This window comes from Oncorhynchus gorbuscha, linkage group LG06 (genome assembly GCF_021184085.1).
Source record: "Oncorhynchus gorbuscha isolate QuinsamMale2020 ecotype Even-year linkage group LG06, OgorEven_v1.0, whole genome shotgun sequence".
Lineage (NCBI taxonomy): Eukaryota > Metazoa > Chordata > Actinopteri > Salmoniformes > Salmonidae > Oncorhynchus > Oncorhynchus gorbuscha.
Window position 1 is genome coordinate 53538137 of NC_060178.1, and position 19803 is coordinate 53557939.

The window sequence follows — 19803 nt, forward strand, 5'->3', positions numbered from 1 at the left end:
TAGGGAAATGCTTGTGATTCTAGTTCCGACAATGCAGTAATATCTAACAAGTAATCTAACAAATTCACAACAACTACCGTATACACACAAATGTAAAGGGGTGAATAAGAATATATACATATACAGTGGGGCAAAAAAGTATTTAGTCAGCCACCAATTGTGCAAGTTCTCCCACTTAAAAAGATGAGAGGCCTGTAATTTTCATCGTACCTACATTTTTTTCCCCCAGAAAATCACATTGTATGATTTTTAATGAATTTATTTGCAAATTATGGTGGAAAATAAGTATTTGGTCAATAACAAAAGTTTATCTCAATATTTTGTTATATACCCTTTGTTGGCAATGACAGAGGTCAAATGTTTTCTGTAAGTCTTCACAAGGTTTTCACACACTGTTGGTGGTATTTTGGCCCATTCCTCCATGCAGATCTCCTCTAGAGCAGTGATGTTTTGGGGTTGTTGTCATGTTTTGTCATAGATTGTCATGTCTTGTCCCTGTGCTTCCTCTTCTATTCGTTTCCCCCTGCTGGTCTTATTAGGTTCTTTCCTTCTCTCTCTCTCTCTCTCTCTCTCTCTCTCTCTCTCTCTCTCTCTCTCTATCGTTCCGTTCCTGCTCCCAGCTGTTCCTCATTCTCCTAACTACCTCATTTACTCTTTCACACCTGTCCCCTATTTTGCCCTCTGATTAAGTCTCTATTTCTCTCTCTGTTTTCGCTTCTGTCCTTGTCGGATCCTTGTTTGCTGTACTGTGTTCTTGTTCCGTCCTGTCGTGTTTTTGCCTTCATCAGATGCTGCGTGTGAGCAGGTGTCTCTGTCAGCTACGGCCTACGCCTACCCGAAGCGACCTGCAGTCTGTGGTCGCTTCTCCTGTTCTTCCCCTCTACAGACGAGAGGATTACTGTTATGGATTCGGGATTTGTCGTTTTCTGTTGTGGACTTGAATAAACACTGTTTCTGTTAAGTCACTTTTGGGTCCTCACTTCACCTGCATAACAGAAGGATCCGACCAAGAATGGACCCAGCGACTACGGATCCTCGCAACTCAGCCGTCGAGATCCAGGGAGCGATGCTCGGCAGACACGAGCAGGAATTGTCTGCTGCTCATCATGCCGTTGAGACCCTGGCCGCTCAGGTCTCCGATCTCTCAAGGCGCTGTTGCACCTTCTTCACCACGCTGTTTGTGTGGGTGGACCATTTCAGTTTGTCCGTGATGTGTACGCCGAGGAACTATCGTCCAGAAGGCAAGGTCAGTACAGGTGCATCAAAGCTGGGACCGAGAGACTGAAAAACAGCTTCTATCTCAAGGCCATCAGACTGTTAAACAGCCACCACTAACAATGAGTGGCTGCTGCCAACACACTGACTCAACTCCAGCCACTTTAATAATGGGAATTGATGGGAATTGATGTAAAATATATCACTAGCCACTTTAAACAATGCTACTTAAAATAATATTTATGTACCCTACATTATTTATCTCATATATATACGTATATACTGTACTCGATACCATCTACTGCATCTTGCCTATGCCGCTCTGTACCATCACTCATTCATATATCTTTATGTAAATATTATTTATCCCTTTACACTTATGTGTATAAGGTAGTAGTTTTGGAATTGTTAGCTAGATTACTCGTTGGTTATTACTGCATTGTCGGAACTAGAAGCACAAGCATTTCGCTACACTCGCATTAACATCTGCTAACCATATGTATGTGACAAATACAATTCGATTTGATTTGAAATCCTTTTGGAGTGGGTCTGTGGACTTTTCCATGTGAATATTAAAGTCACCAAAAAGTAGAATATTATTTGCCATGACTATATGGTCCGATAGAAACTCAGTGAGGAACGCTGTATATGGCCCAGGAGGCCTGTAAACAGTAGCTATAAAAAGTAATTGAGGAGGCTGCATAGATTTCATGACTAGAAGCTCAAAAGATGAAAACATTTTTTTTTTTTTGTAAATCCTTTACGGGATGTGTGGGGGATATGGTCACTAGTGTAACCAGAATGTTAGGCCTCATTTAACACAGTAAATTAATCAGGCTTAACCATGTTTCAGTCAGGCCAATCACATCAAGATTATGATCAGTGATTAGTTCACTGACTATAACTGCTTTGAAAGTGAGGGATCGAACATTAAGTAGCCGTATTTTGAGATGTGAGGTATCACACTCTCTTTCTATAATGGCAGGAATGGAGGAGGTCTTTATTCTAGTGAAATTGCTAAGGTGAACACCACCATATTTAGTTTTGCCCAACCTAGGTTGAGGCACAGACACGGTCTCAATGGGGATAGCTGAACTGACTACACTGACTGTGCTAGTAGCAGCCTCCACTAAGCTGGCAGGCTGGCTAAGAGCCTGCTGCCTGGCCTGCACCCTATCTCATTGTGGAGCTGGTGAAGTTAGAGCCCTGTCTATGTTTGTCGATAAGATGAGAGCACCCCTCCAGCTAGGATGGAGTCCGTCACTCCTCAACAGGAGGGTGAGTCCCAGAATGAGGGCCAATTATCTACAAATTCTATCTTTTGGGAGTGGCAGAAAACAATGCATGAAGAAACCGGGTGGCTGTACCGACTCTGACAACATAATAATAATAATAATATATGCCATTTAGCAGACGCTTTTATCCAAAGCGACTTACAGTCATGTGTGCATACATTCTACGTATCCCGAGTGAGTCATGTTTCCTTGAAACAGAGTATGTTACAATCTCTGATGTCTCCCATCTTGTTATCTAGAGATTGGACATCGGTGGGTAATATGTTCGGGAGCGGTGGATGATGTGCTCACCTTCTGAGTCTAACCAGTAGGCCGCTCCGTCTGCCTTTCTTACGGCGACTGCGTTGTTTTGGGTCAGCCTCTGGGATAAGATCCCATGTCCAGGGTGGAGGTCCGAACAAAGGATCCGCTTCGGGAAAGACGTATTCCTGGTCGCAATGTTGGTATGTTGACATCACTTTTATATCCAATAGTTCTTCCCGGCTGTATGTAATAACACTTGAGTTTTTCTGTGCTAACAATGTAAGAAATAATACATAAAAAAACAAATAACTACATAGTTTCCTAAGGACTTGAAGCAAGGTGACCATTTCTGTCGGCGCCATCTTAAATACATCTTAAATACATAGTATATTTAAGCGATAAGGTATTAGAGGGTGTGGTACATGGCCAATATACCACAGCTAAGGGCTGTTCTTATGACCGACGCATTGTGTAGTGCCTGGACACAGCCCTTAGCAGTGGTACATTACCCATATACCACAAACCCCAAGGTGCCTTATTACTAATATAAACTGGTTACCAATGTAATTAGAGCAGTAAAAATAAACGTTTTGTCATACCCATGGTATATGGTCTGATATACCATGACTGTCACCCAATCAGCATTCAGGGCTCGAACCAACAGTTCAAAAAGGCCTATGCCTAATGAACCTATTTCACTATAGTCCTTGGTTGTACCTGCACATTTATATACTGAACAACAATATAAATGCAACAATTTCAACGATTTTACTGAGTTACAGTTCATATAAGGAAATCAGTAAATGTAAAGAAATTCATTAGGCCCTAATCTATGGATTTCATGACTGGGCAAGGGTGCAGCCATGGGTGGGACCTGGGAAGGCATAGACCTACCCACTGGGGAGCTAGGTCCAGCCAATCAGAGTGAGTTTTTCCCCACAAAGGGGCTTTATTACGGACTGAATACTTCTCAGTTGTCCAGGTGGCTGGTCTCAGATGAACCCGCAGGTGAAGAAGCCGGATGTGGAGGTCCTGGGTGTGAGTGGTTGCACGTGGTCTGCGGTTGTGAGGCCTGTTGGACGTACTGCCAAATTCTCTTAAATGATGTTGGAGGCATCTTATGGTAGAGAAATTAACATTCAATTCTCTGGCATCAGCTCTGTTGGACAGCATGCCGATTGCACGATCCCTCAAAACTTGAGACATCTATGGCATTTTGTTGTGTGACAAAACTGCACATTTTGGAGTGGTATTTTATTGTCCCCAGCACAAGTTGCATCTGTGTAATGATCATGCTGTTTAATCAGCTTCAGGATTATCTTGGCAAAGGAGAAATGCTCACTAACAAGGATGTAAATTAATTTGTGCAAAGAAATGTAGAGAAATTAGGTTTTGTGCATATGGAAAATTTCTGGGTCTTTTACTTCCCATCATGAAACATGGGACCAACACTTAACATGTTGCATTTAATATTTTTGGTCAGTATAGTTTACACACCACATGATGGTGCTATCTACAAGGACAAGTGGCAGGCTTCTCCATACACACAGCACTAGTATTACAATGTATAGCAATTATGTGAGAATTAAAGAGCGACTGACCCTAAAAAAACAACGAATCCCTTTGAAAATGGCCAATATGGCATCGGTATGAGTCAGAAAAATGTATTATAGTGTCAAAATTGACTACAATGTGTAAATAGGATAATATTGGTCCTAATGTCAGTCTCGTCTAAAACTGAGTTTGGAACCTGAGTGTGTCACAACGAGTAAATGAAGGTTGGGTTTGGATTACAATAATAACAACAATTCATGCCCTCCTTTGCCAAGTTCCATGTGCAAATCGCCATGCCCACTTGTTTTAAAACAATACTTAGATTCTTTCCAAACAAGGGATGGACGTTTTAACTTTTTTGACTGTTTGAGTACTAGAGTACTCAACAACAAAAATATATACATAAAAAATGTGCGCATTTATCTATATGTCAACAGTGAGCCACAATGCCTAATTTATCATAACCATTACAGATAGTGAATCCTAATTTCTAAATTGCCTCATACTGTACATTATGCTCCAGTCCATACTGTCAAAAACAAGTTTAATTTAAGAAGACCAAAAGTGGGGCTCTTATTGCTCAATCTAATTCGTGCTCATAGGCCTAACAGACACATGTTTAAACTTGCAAACTTTTGATAGGCTTTAACAGCTGCATATTATCAAGATATCAAAGTGTCACTAACCAAAAAGTTAACAATAGCCCTATACCTCATGTCTTGAAAAGGCCTATAGCACTATTCAGGCCTATAGCACTATTCAGGAAGATTAAGGACTATTGAATTAATTGGAATGACTGCAAATCTGACAGACTTTCGTTTTTATTTAAAGATATAGCCTAATTGTATTATTATCTGTAGTAGAAGACAATGGGTTAGAAGAGGCCTACATAACCAACCCAAAAAGAAAAATGCAACATCCATTTATGACCAGTAATGTAAACTCTAACATTGATTTACCCTGCAATAGATGTTGTTCAATTAGTAAAATGAATTTGTGTCTTCTTCTAATGTCTCTTAATGTGCAACTCCACCACTTTTTAACCACATTTTTATTATATCCAGCACAATACCGGTGTCTACATACACTAAGTGGCTAGTTTATTAGGTTCACCCATCTAGTACCCGGCTAGTACCTCCAGATCAGCCTGAATCCATTGGGGAATGGAAATGTTTCTCAATTGGTATCAAGGTACCTTATATGTGCCAGGAAAACATTCCCCGCACCATTACATCCCTGCCACCAGCCTGTACCTGAGGCGGTAGGGCGGCAGGGTAGCCTAGTGGTTAGATCGTTGGACTAGTAACTGGAAGGTTTCAAGTTCAAACCCCCGAGCTGACAAAGTACAAATCTGTCGTTCTGCCCCTGAACAGGCAGTTAACCTACTGTTCCTAGGCCGTCATTGAAAATAAGAATTTGTTCTTAACTGACTTGCCTAGTAAAATTAAAAACCGTTAACACTGGGCAGGATGGGGCCATGGACTCATGCTGCTTACGCCAAATCCTGACTCAACAGTAACCGGTATTCATAGGACCAGACAAAGCTTTTACACTTCTCAATTGTCCAGTATTGGTGATCACGTGCGCACTGGAGCTTCTCATTTTTAGCTGATAGGAGTGGAACCCGGTGTGGTCGAAATAGCCCATCCATGACAAGACTTGAGGAGTTGTGCGCGTCGAGATACCATTCGGCGCACCGCTGTTTTACTGTGCCGTTTTTTGCCTGTTTGTGGCCCGCCTGTTAGCTTGCATGATTCTTGCCATTCTCCTTCAACCTCACATCAATGAGCTATTTTTCTCCCACAGGACTGCTGCTGACTGGATGTTTTTTGTTTGTAGCACTGTTCTCGATGAACCCTAGACACTGTAGTGTGTGAAAATCTCAGAAGGCCGGCCGTTTCTGAGATACTGGAACCGGGGCGCATGGCACCAACGATCATGCTGCGCTCAAAGTCATTTAGGTCACTCGTTTTGCCCATTCTAACGTTCAATTGAACAGTAACTGAATGCCTCGATGCCTGTCTGTCTGCTTTATATAGCAAGCCACGGCCATGTGACTCACTGTCTGTAGGAGACTGTCTGCTCCGACAGGAGTGTATGTGAACTGGCCAGGAGTGTATGTGAAAACGGTGCATTTCTTCGTTTTGTAGAATAAATATATAAAGTTAAAAAGTTATACGTGATAACATAATCAAAAGTTAAACTTTAATTATTTTTTTTACTGTTTTTCAAACATTACGAGAGTTACAGTGATGTGGGGAAAAATAAAATACCCTCCCTCTGGATAGAAACTCGTTTATAAAATGTCACAGATAAGCATTTTTTAGGACCTTTCTTATCTTTTTAACCACAGATCATAGAAATGCACAGTTTTCACATAAATAGACACTGTTATTGTGCTGGAGATAAGGACTATGAAGTTGAAGAGTAGCAGAATTCCCCTTTAAGGGGAAAGTAATCTGAAAGTAACAGATTACGTTACTGAGTTTGGGTAATCTAAAGGTTACATTACAAGTAACTGTAACGGCCAAATCAGGAAGTGCGGTTCTTCTTTAACTACTTCCTCACCCTTTGAGAAAGCTACAACAACTGAATGAAAAACTATAGCATTACACAAAGTAATTGCCTTTGATGTAGACTACAGTCACTTCTTAATGTTTACATAGTTCCTGGAGTGCATGTTTAGTGTGACTAAAAGACCAGTACTTATGAAGTAATGATCATTAATATGGACATATTTCCTCAGCGTGAGTTCTCTTATGTGTAGAGAACATTGTCATGTATTCATGGATGCCAAGGGAAGCCAGGCTTCCCCAAAACAATTGACCAAGAAAAAAACATACAAAATACTGTATCTTTTGTCTCTCTGTGTTTCATAAATGTCCTTCAATTCGCAAGAGGCTGAATGTATCTTACCAGAGAAAGCATCTGAGCGAACGAAACAGTGCCCCTCTGTCTCAGTAGCGCTCCTCTGATGCTGTCTGGTCAGAAAGAGTTGGACATTGTTGCCGCCAATAACATTGAATGCGAGGGAAGCCAGGGAACATTTGGCCTCCCTTGATGAAAAAATAATAAAATAATAGCCAATCAGCGTTGAGCTAAACTGAGTAAGCTCAGCTGTGAATGGTCCTGGCCCACCAAAAAAAAGTGTCAATGGAAGCCAGTTTGGATTTGGCCAAACGTCAAGCATTTTAGCAATAACCATAAAGGCCTATTGGTAGAGTGCTGTAGATATTTTTTATTTTACCTTTATTTAACTAGCTAAGTCAGTTAATGATCTAGGAACCGTGGGTTAACTGCCATTTTCAGGGGCTGAACGACAGATTTTTACCTTGTCAGCTTGGGGATTCGATCTTTCAACCTCTCAGTTACTAGTCCAACGCTCTAAACACGAGGCTACCTAGGTTCTCCCATCTCCACAGAGGAACTCTAGAGCTCTGTCAGAGTGTCCATCAGGTTCTTGGTCCCCTCCCTGACCAAGGCCCTTCTCCCCCGATTGCTCAGTTTGGACGGCCGGCAGCTCTAGGAAGAGTGTTAGTGGTTCCAAACTTTTCCAAGGTCCAAGGTTGCCATGCTTATTTCGCTGTTGACGGGGCAGGCGTTGGAATGGGCTTTGGCCATTTGGGAGAGAGGAGAGGAGAAGCTGGATTCCTATGCGAGGTTTATGGCTTTATTCAGAGGAGTCGTCAATAATCCACCAGGGGACAAGGGTGAGCCCCTACTCCAACTATGGCCGTAGGACCAGACAGTTTACCAGGATCTCCGGAAGTTTTTATCCAAGACCGCACCACCTGTCTCCCTCTTCATCGCCCCTGAGACTGTGCCATCGACCTGCTAACAAACTCTGCGTCTCCGCACAGCTGCATCTACCCCCTGTCGGTGGTTGAAACCAAGGCTCTGAGGAAGAACAGCCAGAAGGCTCTCCTACAGGGTTTAATTCGCCCATCCACCTCCCATGCGATGGCTGGTTTCTTCTTCGTGGACTTTGTCCGTGTATAGACTACAATGCCATCACCACCAAGTACCACTACTTCCTCCCGGCCGCCATTGAACAGCTCCGCGGGGCCTAGTTTTTTACCAAAATGGACCTGTGGAGTGCCTACAATTTGATCCACACCCGGGAGGGGGATGAATGGAAGACGGCCTTCAGCACGGTGTCTGGGCAATATGAGTACTTGGTGATCTCTTATGGTTTAGCCAATGCTTCATCGGTATTCCTTGCATTCGTGAACAAGGTGTTTCGGGACATGCTTGGGCGCCAAGTGGTCATGTATATTGACTATATCCTGATCTACTTGGCCACCTTGGAGGAGCACATCGCCCACGTCCGGGTAGTCCTGGGACGCATCCTGGAGAACCATCTGTACATGAAAGCGGAGAAGTGCCAGATCCATCAGGTCGCTATCTCCTTCTTGGGTTATCAGAACAGCCCACAGTGAGTAGTTATGGAGGAAAGGAAGGTAGATGCGATGAGGTCATGGCCAGTCCCAACCACCATAAAGCGTTTGCTAACTTTTACCGCCACTTCATCAGGAACTTCAGCTCCATCTCCTCTCCTCTCAACTCTCTCCTCAAAGGAAGTTGGCATGGAATCCTGCAGCTGATGAGGCCTTCTGCCTGCTGAAGGGGCATTTCAGCTCCACCCGTTGCTGAAACATCCAGACCCTACACGGCCCTACGTGGTGGAGATGGACACCTCAGAAGTGGGCGTGGGGGCCGTCCTAACACAATGCTAAGGTAATCCACAAAGACTGTATCCATGTGCAGACTACTCTAAAAAACTATCTCCTGCAGAGAGGTACTATGACGTCAGTGATCGGGAACACCTGGTGGTGAAGTTGGCACTAGAGGATTGGAGACACTGGCTGGAGGGCGCCACGGACCCATTTCTCATCCTCACCAACCATTGGATCTTGGAGTACATACGGACAGCGAGACGGTTGAACTCGCGCCAGACAAGGTGGGCCCTTTTCTTGCCTCGATCCTGACCAGCCTCCAAGTCCCTGCCGCTGAAAACTAGATTCAACTTCCCCATGGCATTCTGCCCAGGTTCAAAGTACATCAAAGCCGATGCCATGTCCCAACGTCACGATTCAGGAGAGGTCCTTGTCCTGAGTGGTCCCATCATATCGCCCTCCCGAATCATTGCCCCATGCTCTGGGACATAGACGTGGACATCTGCCAGGTTGTGGAGAGGAAACTGCCACCGGCTACCTCTCCTCCGGAGCTCACCTACATTCCCACAGAGGTAAGGGATCGGCTTTTGACCTGGGTGCATACATCCCTTGCCGCTGGACACACAGGAATCACCTGCACCACTCAATCCATCTCCATTAAGTACTGGTTGCCCACCTTGGCACAGTACGTCTCCTACAATGTCAACTCCTGCTCCGTATGTGCCCAAACCAGGTTTCCCTGGAACGCACCAGCAGGGAAACTCTTTCCCCTTCCCTGTGCCTCAGCAGACTTGGATCCATCTGTCGATACATTTTGTCACTGATCTTCCCCTGTTTGATGGTTTCACCACTGTTATAATTGATGTGGACAGATTCTTCAAATGCTGTCGTTATATCCCTCTCTCTGGTCTCCCTACTGCCCCTCCAGGTCGCTGAGGCACTGTTTCAGTAGGTCTTCCCACACTATGGCCTTCCCGAGGATATCGTCTTCGACTGTGATCCCCAATTCACGTCATGTGTATGGAGAGCCTTGATGGGGGTCATGGTCATCCTCATGTATCAGTACAGGCCTCAGTCCAATGGGCAGGTGTAGTGGACCAACCAGGAGCTGGGGAGGTTGCTGAAGAGTCACTGTCAGGACCGTCAGAGGGAGTGGGCCCAATTTCTTCCCTGGGCGGAATACGCCCAGAACTCACTTCGTCACTCCTCCACCTTGTTGTCTCTCTCCCAGTGTGTGTTGGGGTACTAGCCAGCCCTGGCTCCATGGACCCAGTGCCAGACCGAAAGTCCCTGCGGTGGATGAGTGGTGCCGGCGCGCAGGAGAGGTTTGGGAAGCTTCCCACTTAAGGCTCCAATGCACCATCTGGTGCAAGAAGGAGCGGGCGGACCGCCACCGCAGTGAGGCACCAGTTTAACATTTTGGTGATCACATCTGGCTCTCCACCAGGAACCTCCTGCTCTGCCTGCCCTGCAGAAGCTGAGTCCCCAGTTTGTGGGGCCATTCAAAGTCCTCTTGAGGGTCAATTACCGATTAGAGCTTCCCAAAGACTATCGGATCTCACAATTTTTTCACGTTTCCCTCCTCAGGCCGGTGGTTCCTGGTCCCCTTGTTGATGCCGTCCCCCACAACATCCATCCACTTCCCCTGGGCATCGAGTGTAATCCTGGGACCAGGTTCATGGTCTAGACAATCTAGATCCCAACATAATCCGAGACTTCCACCTTTGCCGTCCGGACCAGCCAGTTCCTCGTCCTTCTGTGCCGTCCTCCTGGTCAGCGTCATCCTGCGGCTTGTGCCGCGCATCCACTCCCGCTCCTCCTGTCACGTCCACTTCCTCTCCGGCGCTCTATGTCGCCGGTCTACTAACCACTGGTCCTCGCTCCCCATCCATTATGCACACCTGTGCCTCATTAGGTACACCTGGACTTCATCACCTTCGTGATTACCTCCCCTTTACATAGCACTCTGTTGTTATCACCCACCAGGCAATATTGTTTATGTTTTCATGTTTAGACACTTTCTTGTTTTGTATCATTCAATGTTCTTCGTAATTAAACTCACTAATTGCTCATGCTTTCTGACTCCCTGCATCTATATTACACTGACAGATTTTCAATCTGTGTGATCTCAAACAGCCTACTGTCACTCACAGATTCACAGACTAGCGGCAAATAAACTTGAACAAAGCGGAATCAGGAAATGAATGCCCACTCTCCATTGCTATTCATTGCAGATCCCACCTTCATTCTGCTTTGATCAACCTTTTTTTGCCTCGGTGTGGGAATCTGGTCCGGCGATAAGCTACTTTGTTTTATAGAGGAACCGGTACGCAATTCCCCCCAAAATTTGAAGTGCTAGTATGGCGCTCTGGACAGCTCCTGCCGAAGTCAAGCACTGATCATTACACTATGAATCTTGAATTTAACATCTTGACCTCGACAGACCATTTAAATGTCTGGAAGCGTTAGTTCCAAAACTACTTTGTTCATTCACTCAATAGTGATTGCATGTTTATTAATCTTGTTTGGATAGAATATAATAGTGTAAAACAATTGATTTGTTACAAACATACTAATTTCATCAAGAAGTTAAACATGTTAGCAAGCATTTTATTATATTTTGACTGCGCGCTGCTGGCTGGCTGCAACCTGATCTCATAGCATTTAGTATTATTCTGTACGTAAATCCGAGACACTCCATTTAGTATGATATGTTACGCAATTATCACAACACAGGTTGTAATATGGCTTTTTTTCTGGCTTGGCTTCTCTGGTGCTTTTACACACACATCGCTACTGGTAGGGAAGTGCTAATCATAGAAAAAATATTTTGTTGATGTTTGGCAACACGTTTGTCCTGCTTTCATTACTCCTCATCACCACAAGTAACATGACCGGTCTATAAAAGGCCAAACAGGTCTATTTTGCAGTCAAAATGTGGAGTGGTGAGATCTGGGAGGGTTCCGCCATAGTTACCAGAACAACAGGGTTCTTCACTTCTGCTTTCGGCTCATAGGAAATGAAGCACATGACCTGGCCCTGCTGATGTAAGACGGAGCAAAGTTCAGATCAGACCACTCTTGCTCTCTCTCTGCAGATTACTGAAGGGACTGCTGTAGTGGAGGAGACACAGATTAGTAAGAGGTTTGAGGACTCACACATACACACACTGTACTGAAGGGCTAGAGTAGTCATGTCCCTAATGGTCAAAGCCTGCATGCCCTGACATGGGAACAGAGAGAGGGAAAGGGAAAGAGAGAGAGAACCCTTGTTTGGATTTAACAACTCCGATCCCCCTGGCTGTCAGTGGACTCATAGATGACTCTCACACAGGTAGGTACAGTTACAGTATATACTATGGGCCTGCTCTGAGACTAGACTTGTCAGGCTGTCTTTTTGCCAGGATGAGATTTTATTACAGTGAGGTTGTATTATAGCAAAGTTGTTTTTATTTTTTTGTGTTTGGGAGAACAGGTTTATGTTCTCGTGAACAGACATATTGCTCCTCCACTCAATACTGCTTTGCTGTACTGGAACGAACCAGTTCTGTCATGGTATGAGGAAGAGCTTAGCAAAGGGAAAGAGAGAGAGAGAGGGCTAGAGAGAAAGAACAGCGCTTGGTCCCCTTACATGGTTTTCACAGATCAACTTCAAGCTCATTCTCATTACTCAGTTATGTTTAAATCTGTTTTTGTGTGTACCAATATAGCAGGGATAATGGGCAGCACAAAGGCCCTGTGTGAATGTGTGTGTGTTCGCTTGATCACCGTAGTTCCTAAACACCCCCCCCCCCACACACACACACACGGGACAACCAGTATGAGCAAACAGAAGCAGATTTCCTTCCCTGCAGCAAGCCCAGTGTTACATCACAAGACAACAATTACATCTTAATGTGACTGTGAACAGCTGATAGGGAGAGCGTGTGTGTGTGTGTTCCCTCACCGCTGCGTGGGAGACTAGTACGAGATGTAGAAGGATTAGTCAGTGATGTCATAAATCTCAACATTCTTCAGAAATTAAAGTGCCGGTGATCCAAAAGGTGAGCTAATCTCTTAATGAATTGAACCAAATGATTTGAACAGTTAGCTGGCTCCCAGATGTACGTTTGTGTTGCATTTCATTCTAACCCCTTACCGTTCATATCTCTTTATAGTGCACTTTCAAATCACACACTCAAGGAGTTCATTTACATTACATTTAAGTCATTTAGCAGACGCTCTTATCCAGAGCGACTTACAAATTGGTGCATTCACCTTATGACATCCAGTGGAACAGCCACTTTACAATAGTGCATCTACATATTTTAAGGGGGGTGAGAAGGATTACTTTATCCTATCCTAGGTATTCCTTAAAGAGGTGGGGTTTCAGGTGTCTCCGGAAGGTGGTGATTGACTCCGCTGTCCTGGCGTCGTGAGGGAGTTTGTTCCACCATTGGGGAGCCAGAGCAGCGAACAGTTTTGACTGGGCTGAGCGGGAACTGTACTTCCTCAATGGTAGGGAGGCGAGCAGGCCAGAGGTGGATGAACGCAGTGCCCTTATTTGGGTGTAGGGCCTGATCAGAGCCTGGAGGTACTGAGGCGCCGTTCCCCTCACAGCTCCGTAGGCAAGCACCATGGTCTTGTAGCGGATGCGAGCTTCAACTGGAAGCCAGTGGAGAGAGCGGAGGAGCGGGGTGACGTGAGAGAACTTGGGAAGGTTGAACACCAGACGGGCTGCGGCGTTCTGGATGAGTTGTAGGGGTTTAATGGCACAGGCAGGGAGCCCAGCCAACAGCGAGTTGCAGTAATCCAGACGGGAGATGACAAGTGCCTGGATTAGGACCTGTGCCGCTTCCTGTGTGAGGCAGGGTCGTACTCTGCGGATGTTGTAGAGCATGAACCTACAGGAACGGGCCACCGCCTTGATGTTAGTTGAGAACGACAGGGTGTTGTCCAGGATCACGCCAAGGTTCTTAGCGCTCTGGGAGGAGGACACAATGGAGTTGTCAACCGTGATGGCGAGATCATGGAACGGGCAGTCCTTCCCCGGGAGGAAGAGCAGCTCCGTCTTGCCGAAGTTCAGCTCTCCACCCTCTCCGAGTTCATTAGGCACACTTAGTTCCTCTGGTGTGTTCCAGTTCGTCTTTATTGTGAGTCACATGGTGATTATCTCAGAAAACGAAAATTGAGAAAACTCAGAGGTCTGTGTTTATTGTAGGAACTAGGGTTGTGAAATTCCAGAAACATATCTCCCTCCATGATTCCCTTAATGCTTATTTGCTCCTGATTCTGGGAATCCTCCAACCTGTTTTTCTGACAAACATGGGAAAGTTTCTATAATTTTGCAACACTAGTTGGGACCTATAGGTGTTGTCATGCTCACCCTTCTCACTCTAAGCTGTTGACTGCTTAGAGGTTGATAAAAATTGTGGACAGACGGGGTCTATCAGTAGTCTAGCTTTCTCTCTTTATTTCCCTAGGCGAGATGTTTATAGAGGGACTGAAGACAATAGGAGAAGTGTAGTCTGATTTTAAGTGTGCTTCTATGTCACTGCCATTCTGCAAACAGATGAGTCCAACACTGATTATAATCTATTAATTAATCAAATCAAATCAAATGTATTTATATAGCCCTTCGTACATCAGCTGATATCAGCCTAAAACCCCAAACCCAAGCCTAAAACCCCAAACAGCAAGCAATGCAGGTGTAGAAGCACAGTGCCTAGGACAAACTGCCTAGAAAGGCCAAAACCTAGGAAGAAACCTAGAGAGGAACCAGGCTATGAGGGCTGGCCAGACCTCTTCTGGATGTGCCAGGTGGAGATTATAACAGAACATGGCCAAGATGTTCAAAGGTTCATAAATGACCAGCATGGTCAAAAAATAATATTCACAAGCAGAACAGCTGAAACTGGAGCAGCAGCACGGCCAGGTGGACTGAAGAAAGCAAGGAGTCATCATGCCAGGTAGTCCTGAGGCATGGTCCTGGGCTCAGGTTCTCCGAGAAAGAAAGAGAGAATTAGAGAGAGCATACTTAAATTCACACAGGACACCAGATAAGACAGGAGAAGTACCCCAGATATAACAAACTGACCCTATCCCCCTGACACAAACTACTGCAGCATAAATACTGGAGGCTGAGACAGGAGGGGTCAGGAGACAATGTGGCCCCATCCAATGATACCCCCGGACACGGCCAAACAGGAAGGATATAACCCCACCTACTTTGCCAAAGCACAGACCCCACACCACTAGAGGGATATCTTCAACCACCAACTTACCATCCTGAGACAAGGCTGAGTATAGCCCACAAAGAACTCCGCCAGGGCACAACCCAAGGGGGGGCGCCAACCCAGACAGGAAAATCACATCAGTGACTCAACCCACCCAAGTGACGCACCCCTCCTAGGGACGGCATGAAAGAGCACCAGTAAGCCAGTGACTCAGCCCCTGTAATAGCGTTAGAGGCAGAGAATCCCAGTGGAAAGAAGGGAACCGGCCAGGCAGAGACGGCAAGGGTGGTTCGTTGCTCCAGAGCCTTTCCGTTCACCTTCACACTCCTGGGCCAGACTACACTCAATCATATGACCCACTGAAGAAATGAGTCTTCAGTAAAGACTTAAAGGTTGAGACTGAATCTCCGTCTTTCACATGGGTAGGCAGACCATTCCATAAAAATTGAGCTCTATAGGAGAAAGCCCTGCCTCCAGCTGTTTGTTTAGAAATTCTAGGGACAATTAGGAGGTCTGCGTCTTGTGACCGTAGCATACGTGTAGGTATGTACGGCAGGACCAAATCAGAGCGATAGGTATGTGCAAGCCCATGTAATGCTTTGTAGGTTAGCAGTAAAACATTTAAATCAGCCCTTTCCTTGACAGGAAGCCAGTGTAGGGAGGCTAGCACTGGAGTAATATGATCAAATCTTTGGGTTCTAGTCAGGATTCTAGCAGCCGTATTTAGCACTAACTGAAGTTTATTTATTGCTTTATCCGGGTAGCCGGAAAGTAGAGCATTGCAGTAAACTAACACAGAAGTAACAAAATCATGGATTAATTTTCCTGCATCATTTTTGGACAGAAAGTTTCTGATTTTTGCAATGTTACGTAGATGGAAAAAAGCTGTCCTTGAAACAGTCTTGATATGTTCGTCATAAGAGAGATCAGGGTCCAGAGTAACGCCGAGGTCCTTCACAGTTTTATTTGAGACGACTGTACAACAATTAAGATTAATTGTCAAATTCAACAGAAGATCTCTTTGTTTCTTGGGACCTAGAACAAGCATCTCTGTTTTGTCCGAGTGTAAAAGTAGAACGTTTGCAGCCATCCACTTCCTTATGTCTGAAACACAGGCTTCTAGCGAGGGCAATTTTGGGGCTTCACCCTGTTTCATTTAAATGTACAGCTGTGTGTCATCCGCATAGCAGTGAAAGTTAACATTATGTTTTCGAATGACATCCCCAAGAGGTAAAAAAATATATAGTGAAAACAATAGTGGTCCTAAAACGTAACCTTGAGGAACACCGAAATTTACAGTTGATTTGTCAGAGGACAAACTATTCACAGAGACAAACTGATATCTTTCCGACAGATAAGATCTAAACCAGGCCAGAATTTGTCCGCGTAGACCAATTTGGGTTTCCAATCTCTCAAAAAGAATGTGGTGATCGATGGTATCAAAAGAAGCAATAAGGTCTAGGAGCACGAGGACAGATGCAAAGCCTCTGTCTGATGCCATTAAAAGGTAATTTACCACCTTCACAAGTGTATCCTCAGTGCTATGACGGGGTCTAAAACTAGACTGAAGCATTTCGTATACATTGTTTGTCTTCAGGAAGGCAGTGAGTTGCTGCACAACAGTTTTTTCTAAAAAGTTTGAGAGGAATGGAAGATTCGATATAGGCCGATAGTTTTTTATATTTTCTGGGTCAAGGTTTGGCTTTTTCAAGAGAAGCTTTATTACTGACACTTTTAGTGAGTTTGGTACACATCCGGTGGATAGAGAGCCGTTTATTATGTTCAACATAGGAGGGCCAAGCACGGGAAGCAGCTCTTTCACTAGTTTAGTTGGAATAGGGTCCAGTATGCAGCTTGAGGCCATGATTATTTTCATCATTGTGTCAAGGGATACAGTACTAAAACACTTGAGTGTCTCTCTTGATCCTAGGTCCTGGCAGAGTTGTGCAGACTCAGGACAACTGAGCTTTGAAGGAATACGCAGATTTAAAGAGGAGTCTGTGATTTGCTTTCTTAATAATCATAATCTTTTCATCAAAGAATTTCATGAATTTATTACTGCTGAAGTGAAAGCCATCCTATCTTGGGGAATGCTGCTTTTTAGTTAGCTTTGCGACAGTACATTTTGGAGTGTTCTTATTTTCCCCAATTATGTTGGAAAAATAGGATGATCGAGCAGCAGTGAGGGCTCTTCGATACTGCACGGTACTGTCTTTCCAATTGAGTCGGAAGACTTCCAGTTAGGTGTGGCACCATTTCCGTTCCAATTTTCTGGAAGCTTGCTTCAGAGCTCGGGTATTTTCTGTATACCAGGGAGCTAGTTTCTTATTAGACACTAAGGGATAACCCAGACTGAGCCAACCAACCGGGAATTCTGGAAAAACTGGGGATTTAGGGAATATTCTGTAATTTTGCAAACTTAGGTTGACTATCCCAAACACTCTGAACCACCCCCCCCACCCCATACTCTTTCCATCTCTCTCTTTCTCTATTTCACTCTCTGTCTCTCCTCTCTGTTTGTCTGTCAGGAGCATATGGCTGACGTGGAGAGGATCAACAAGGAGACAGGGGAGCTGAGCGCTTCAGGGGAGCTAGCTGCCCCCCTGGATCTGAAGGAGGGGGGGGGGGGGGGGGGAGGTGGAGGACCCCAGCCCCATCCCCTACTGGTCCTCCGAGAGATGCTCAAACAGATGGAGACACACACACACAAGGATAGTATGAACACCTCTGGCCAGAAACACACACACCTCTCCCCTGACCACACACATACCAAAAAGGAAACCATGGACCAGAGCGAGATAGACACACCCCTCCTCCTCGACCAAAAAGAGGAACACTTGCGCCGAGTCCTGACTCTCTACATACAGGTACAGTACTGTGGTGTCTCTGGTCCCATATGTGTTTGTGCGATCTTGCCAACTTCTGTGGTTATTGTCATGCCAAACAGCCACAGGAGTTGGCTATATGTCACAAACAGATGTGGGAGCAGGCTAGGTATCCCCTTGCTATCTTTCTCTCTAACTATAGGAAAAGTCACTTCTTCACTATAACCCAATCAGAGACCCTTTGACTATGCTTATAGACAAACTGATAAGATTTATCCTACGATTTCCTCCCATAATAGCAAGTTAATGACAATGACAATCATCATGGAAAGTACTGTCCTTTGGCTGAATTCCAGCACTGATCTGTGTGCCCATTGAGCAGGCTGCTGTGTGTGCGCGTGTGTGCGCACGAGCGAGTGTGTGCGCACGTGTGTGCGCGCGTGCCCATTGATCTGGTCAGAACCATGGTGATAACCGTAGCCACAGGCGTAAGCAGTCTCTGAGTCTTTCCCTTGAACTAAAGGAGGGAGTTTTCATGTGTGACTGGTGTGTGTATGCAAACACAGGCTCCATGATCTGCGCAATGGGATTTCACCAGTATATAGGGGCCCATTCAAACACATCACCCATATCCATATCTTCTTACAGGTTTGAATGCAGACACTATACATCTGGTGTTGTGTATTTGTGTAGTTGGTATTGTATGTTTGGTATTTGTGTAGTTGTTATTTGGTGTATCTAATTCTGCAGTGTATAAAAAGAGAAACGAAACCTGCATCTGTGCTTTTGCTAAATACTAATTCATTGCATCCACTATTCCAGTATGCCTCAGGTTTTTATCTGTATCAATACATTTACTGCCGTAAGACTATTCACTGTGAAGTAAACTAGCAACACTCAATGCTAGCTAAACCTAACTACAGTAACCATATCTCCCTCCCTCTCTCTCTCTCTCTCTCTCCCTTCCCTCTCTCCCTCTCTTTCTACTGTAGGTATGTGAAAGTGGTGGTGGAACAGAGGAGCTGGATCTGAGGAGTCTAGCTGCTCTGACTGCAGACACTGTGGTCTCCAACATCCATGCCATACTGGCAGAAAGACCTGCAGGTATTTTATGGTCATCATGCCTTTATTATGGTTATGGCATGACTTCCCTCTGTGTTCTGCTCAGTCATATTTCTCTGATAAACTTTACTGGGTTACTGCAGGTTATTAGAAGGAAGTGTGTGCGAGCGTGACTGTTTGTGTGTGAGCATGCTTGCATGTTAGTACTACCTGACTTCTTTAGAGAAGTGGATACTTCTGTTTTTAATTCCAAACTATGTTTTCATGTTGTACTGTATGTCATGTTTCTCTGTTGTGTGTTTCTCTGCTGTACCAGAACCTCTATACAGATAACATAGTGTCTTGAAGTTATTGGTTTAATAGTTTAGTGTTTACATACCAGCACAGTACAGTAAATGTACTAAAGCAACTCTTTAGAAAGTCAACAATACAGTGTGGTTTAAAACTCAGTCAAACTGAATAACAAAACCGAAATATACCTCATGCAGACCTTGGTGTTTGAGACTAGAAAGTGAAAGTAGTTTCAGTGGATGGTAAAAATAATATTATTATTTTTAACCTCTGCGTTAGAACAGGCTCTCTGAGAACTCTGATAGGTTTCTTTTCCTATCCACTAGGCACTTCAAGTAGATCTGAAAGGAATGGCTACATACAGTGTAAGAAATATGGTAGTAGCTTTTCCACCTTGCCCTTTGATAAGCTTCAATGTCTAAGGTCAA

General features: G+C 44.7%; 1 protein-coding gene across 3 annotated transcripts in view; it reads left to right on the forward strand.

Annotated features, from left to right (window-relative positions):
- The first annotated feature begins 12034 nt into the window (after positions 1–12034).
- wdfy4 (WDFY family member 4) overlaps positions 12035–19803 on the forward strand; it is a 250546-nt gene continuing 242777 nt past the window's right edge. The window contains exons 1-3 of one of the 3 annotated variants that reach the window (XM_046353520.1): positions 12035–12316; positions 17726–18064; positions 19015–19126. In XM_046353520.1, the coding sequence (XP_046209476.1) occupies positions 12302–12316; positions 17726–18064; positions 19015–19126 (466 nt within the window). In that variant the 5' untranslated portion in view covers positions 12035–12301. The remainder of the gene's footprint in view (positions 12317–17725; positions 18065–19014; positions 19127–19803) is intronic. The other 2 variants (XM_046353519.1, XM_046353518.1) reach the window with 2 other exon arrangements.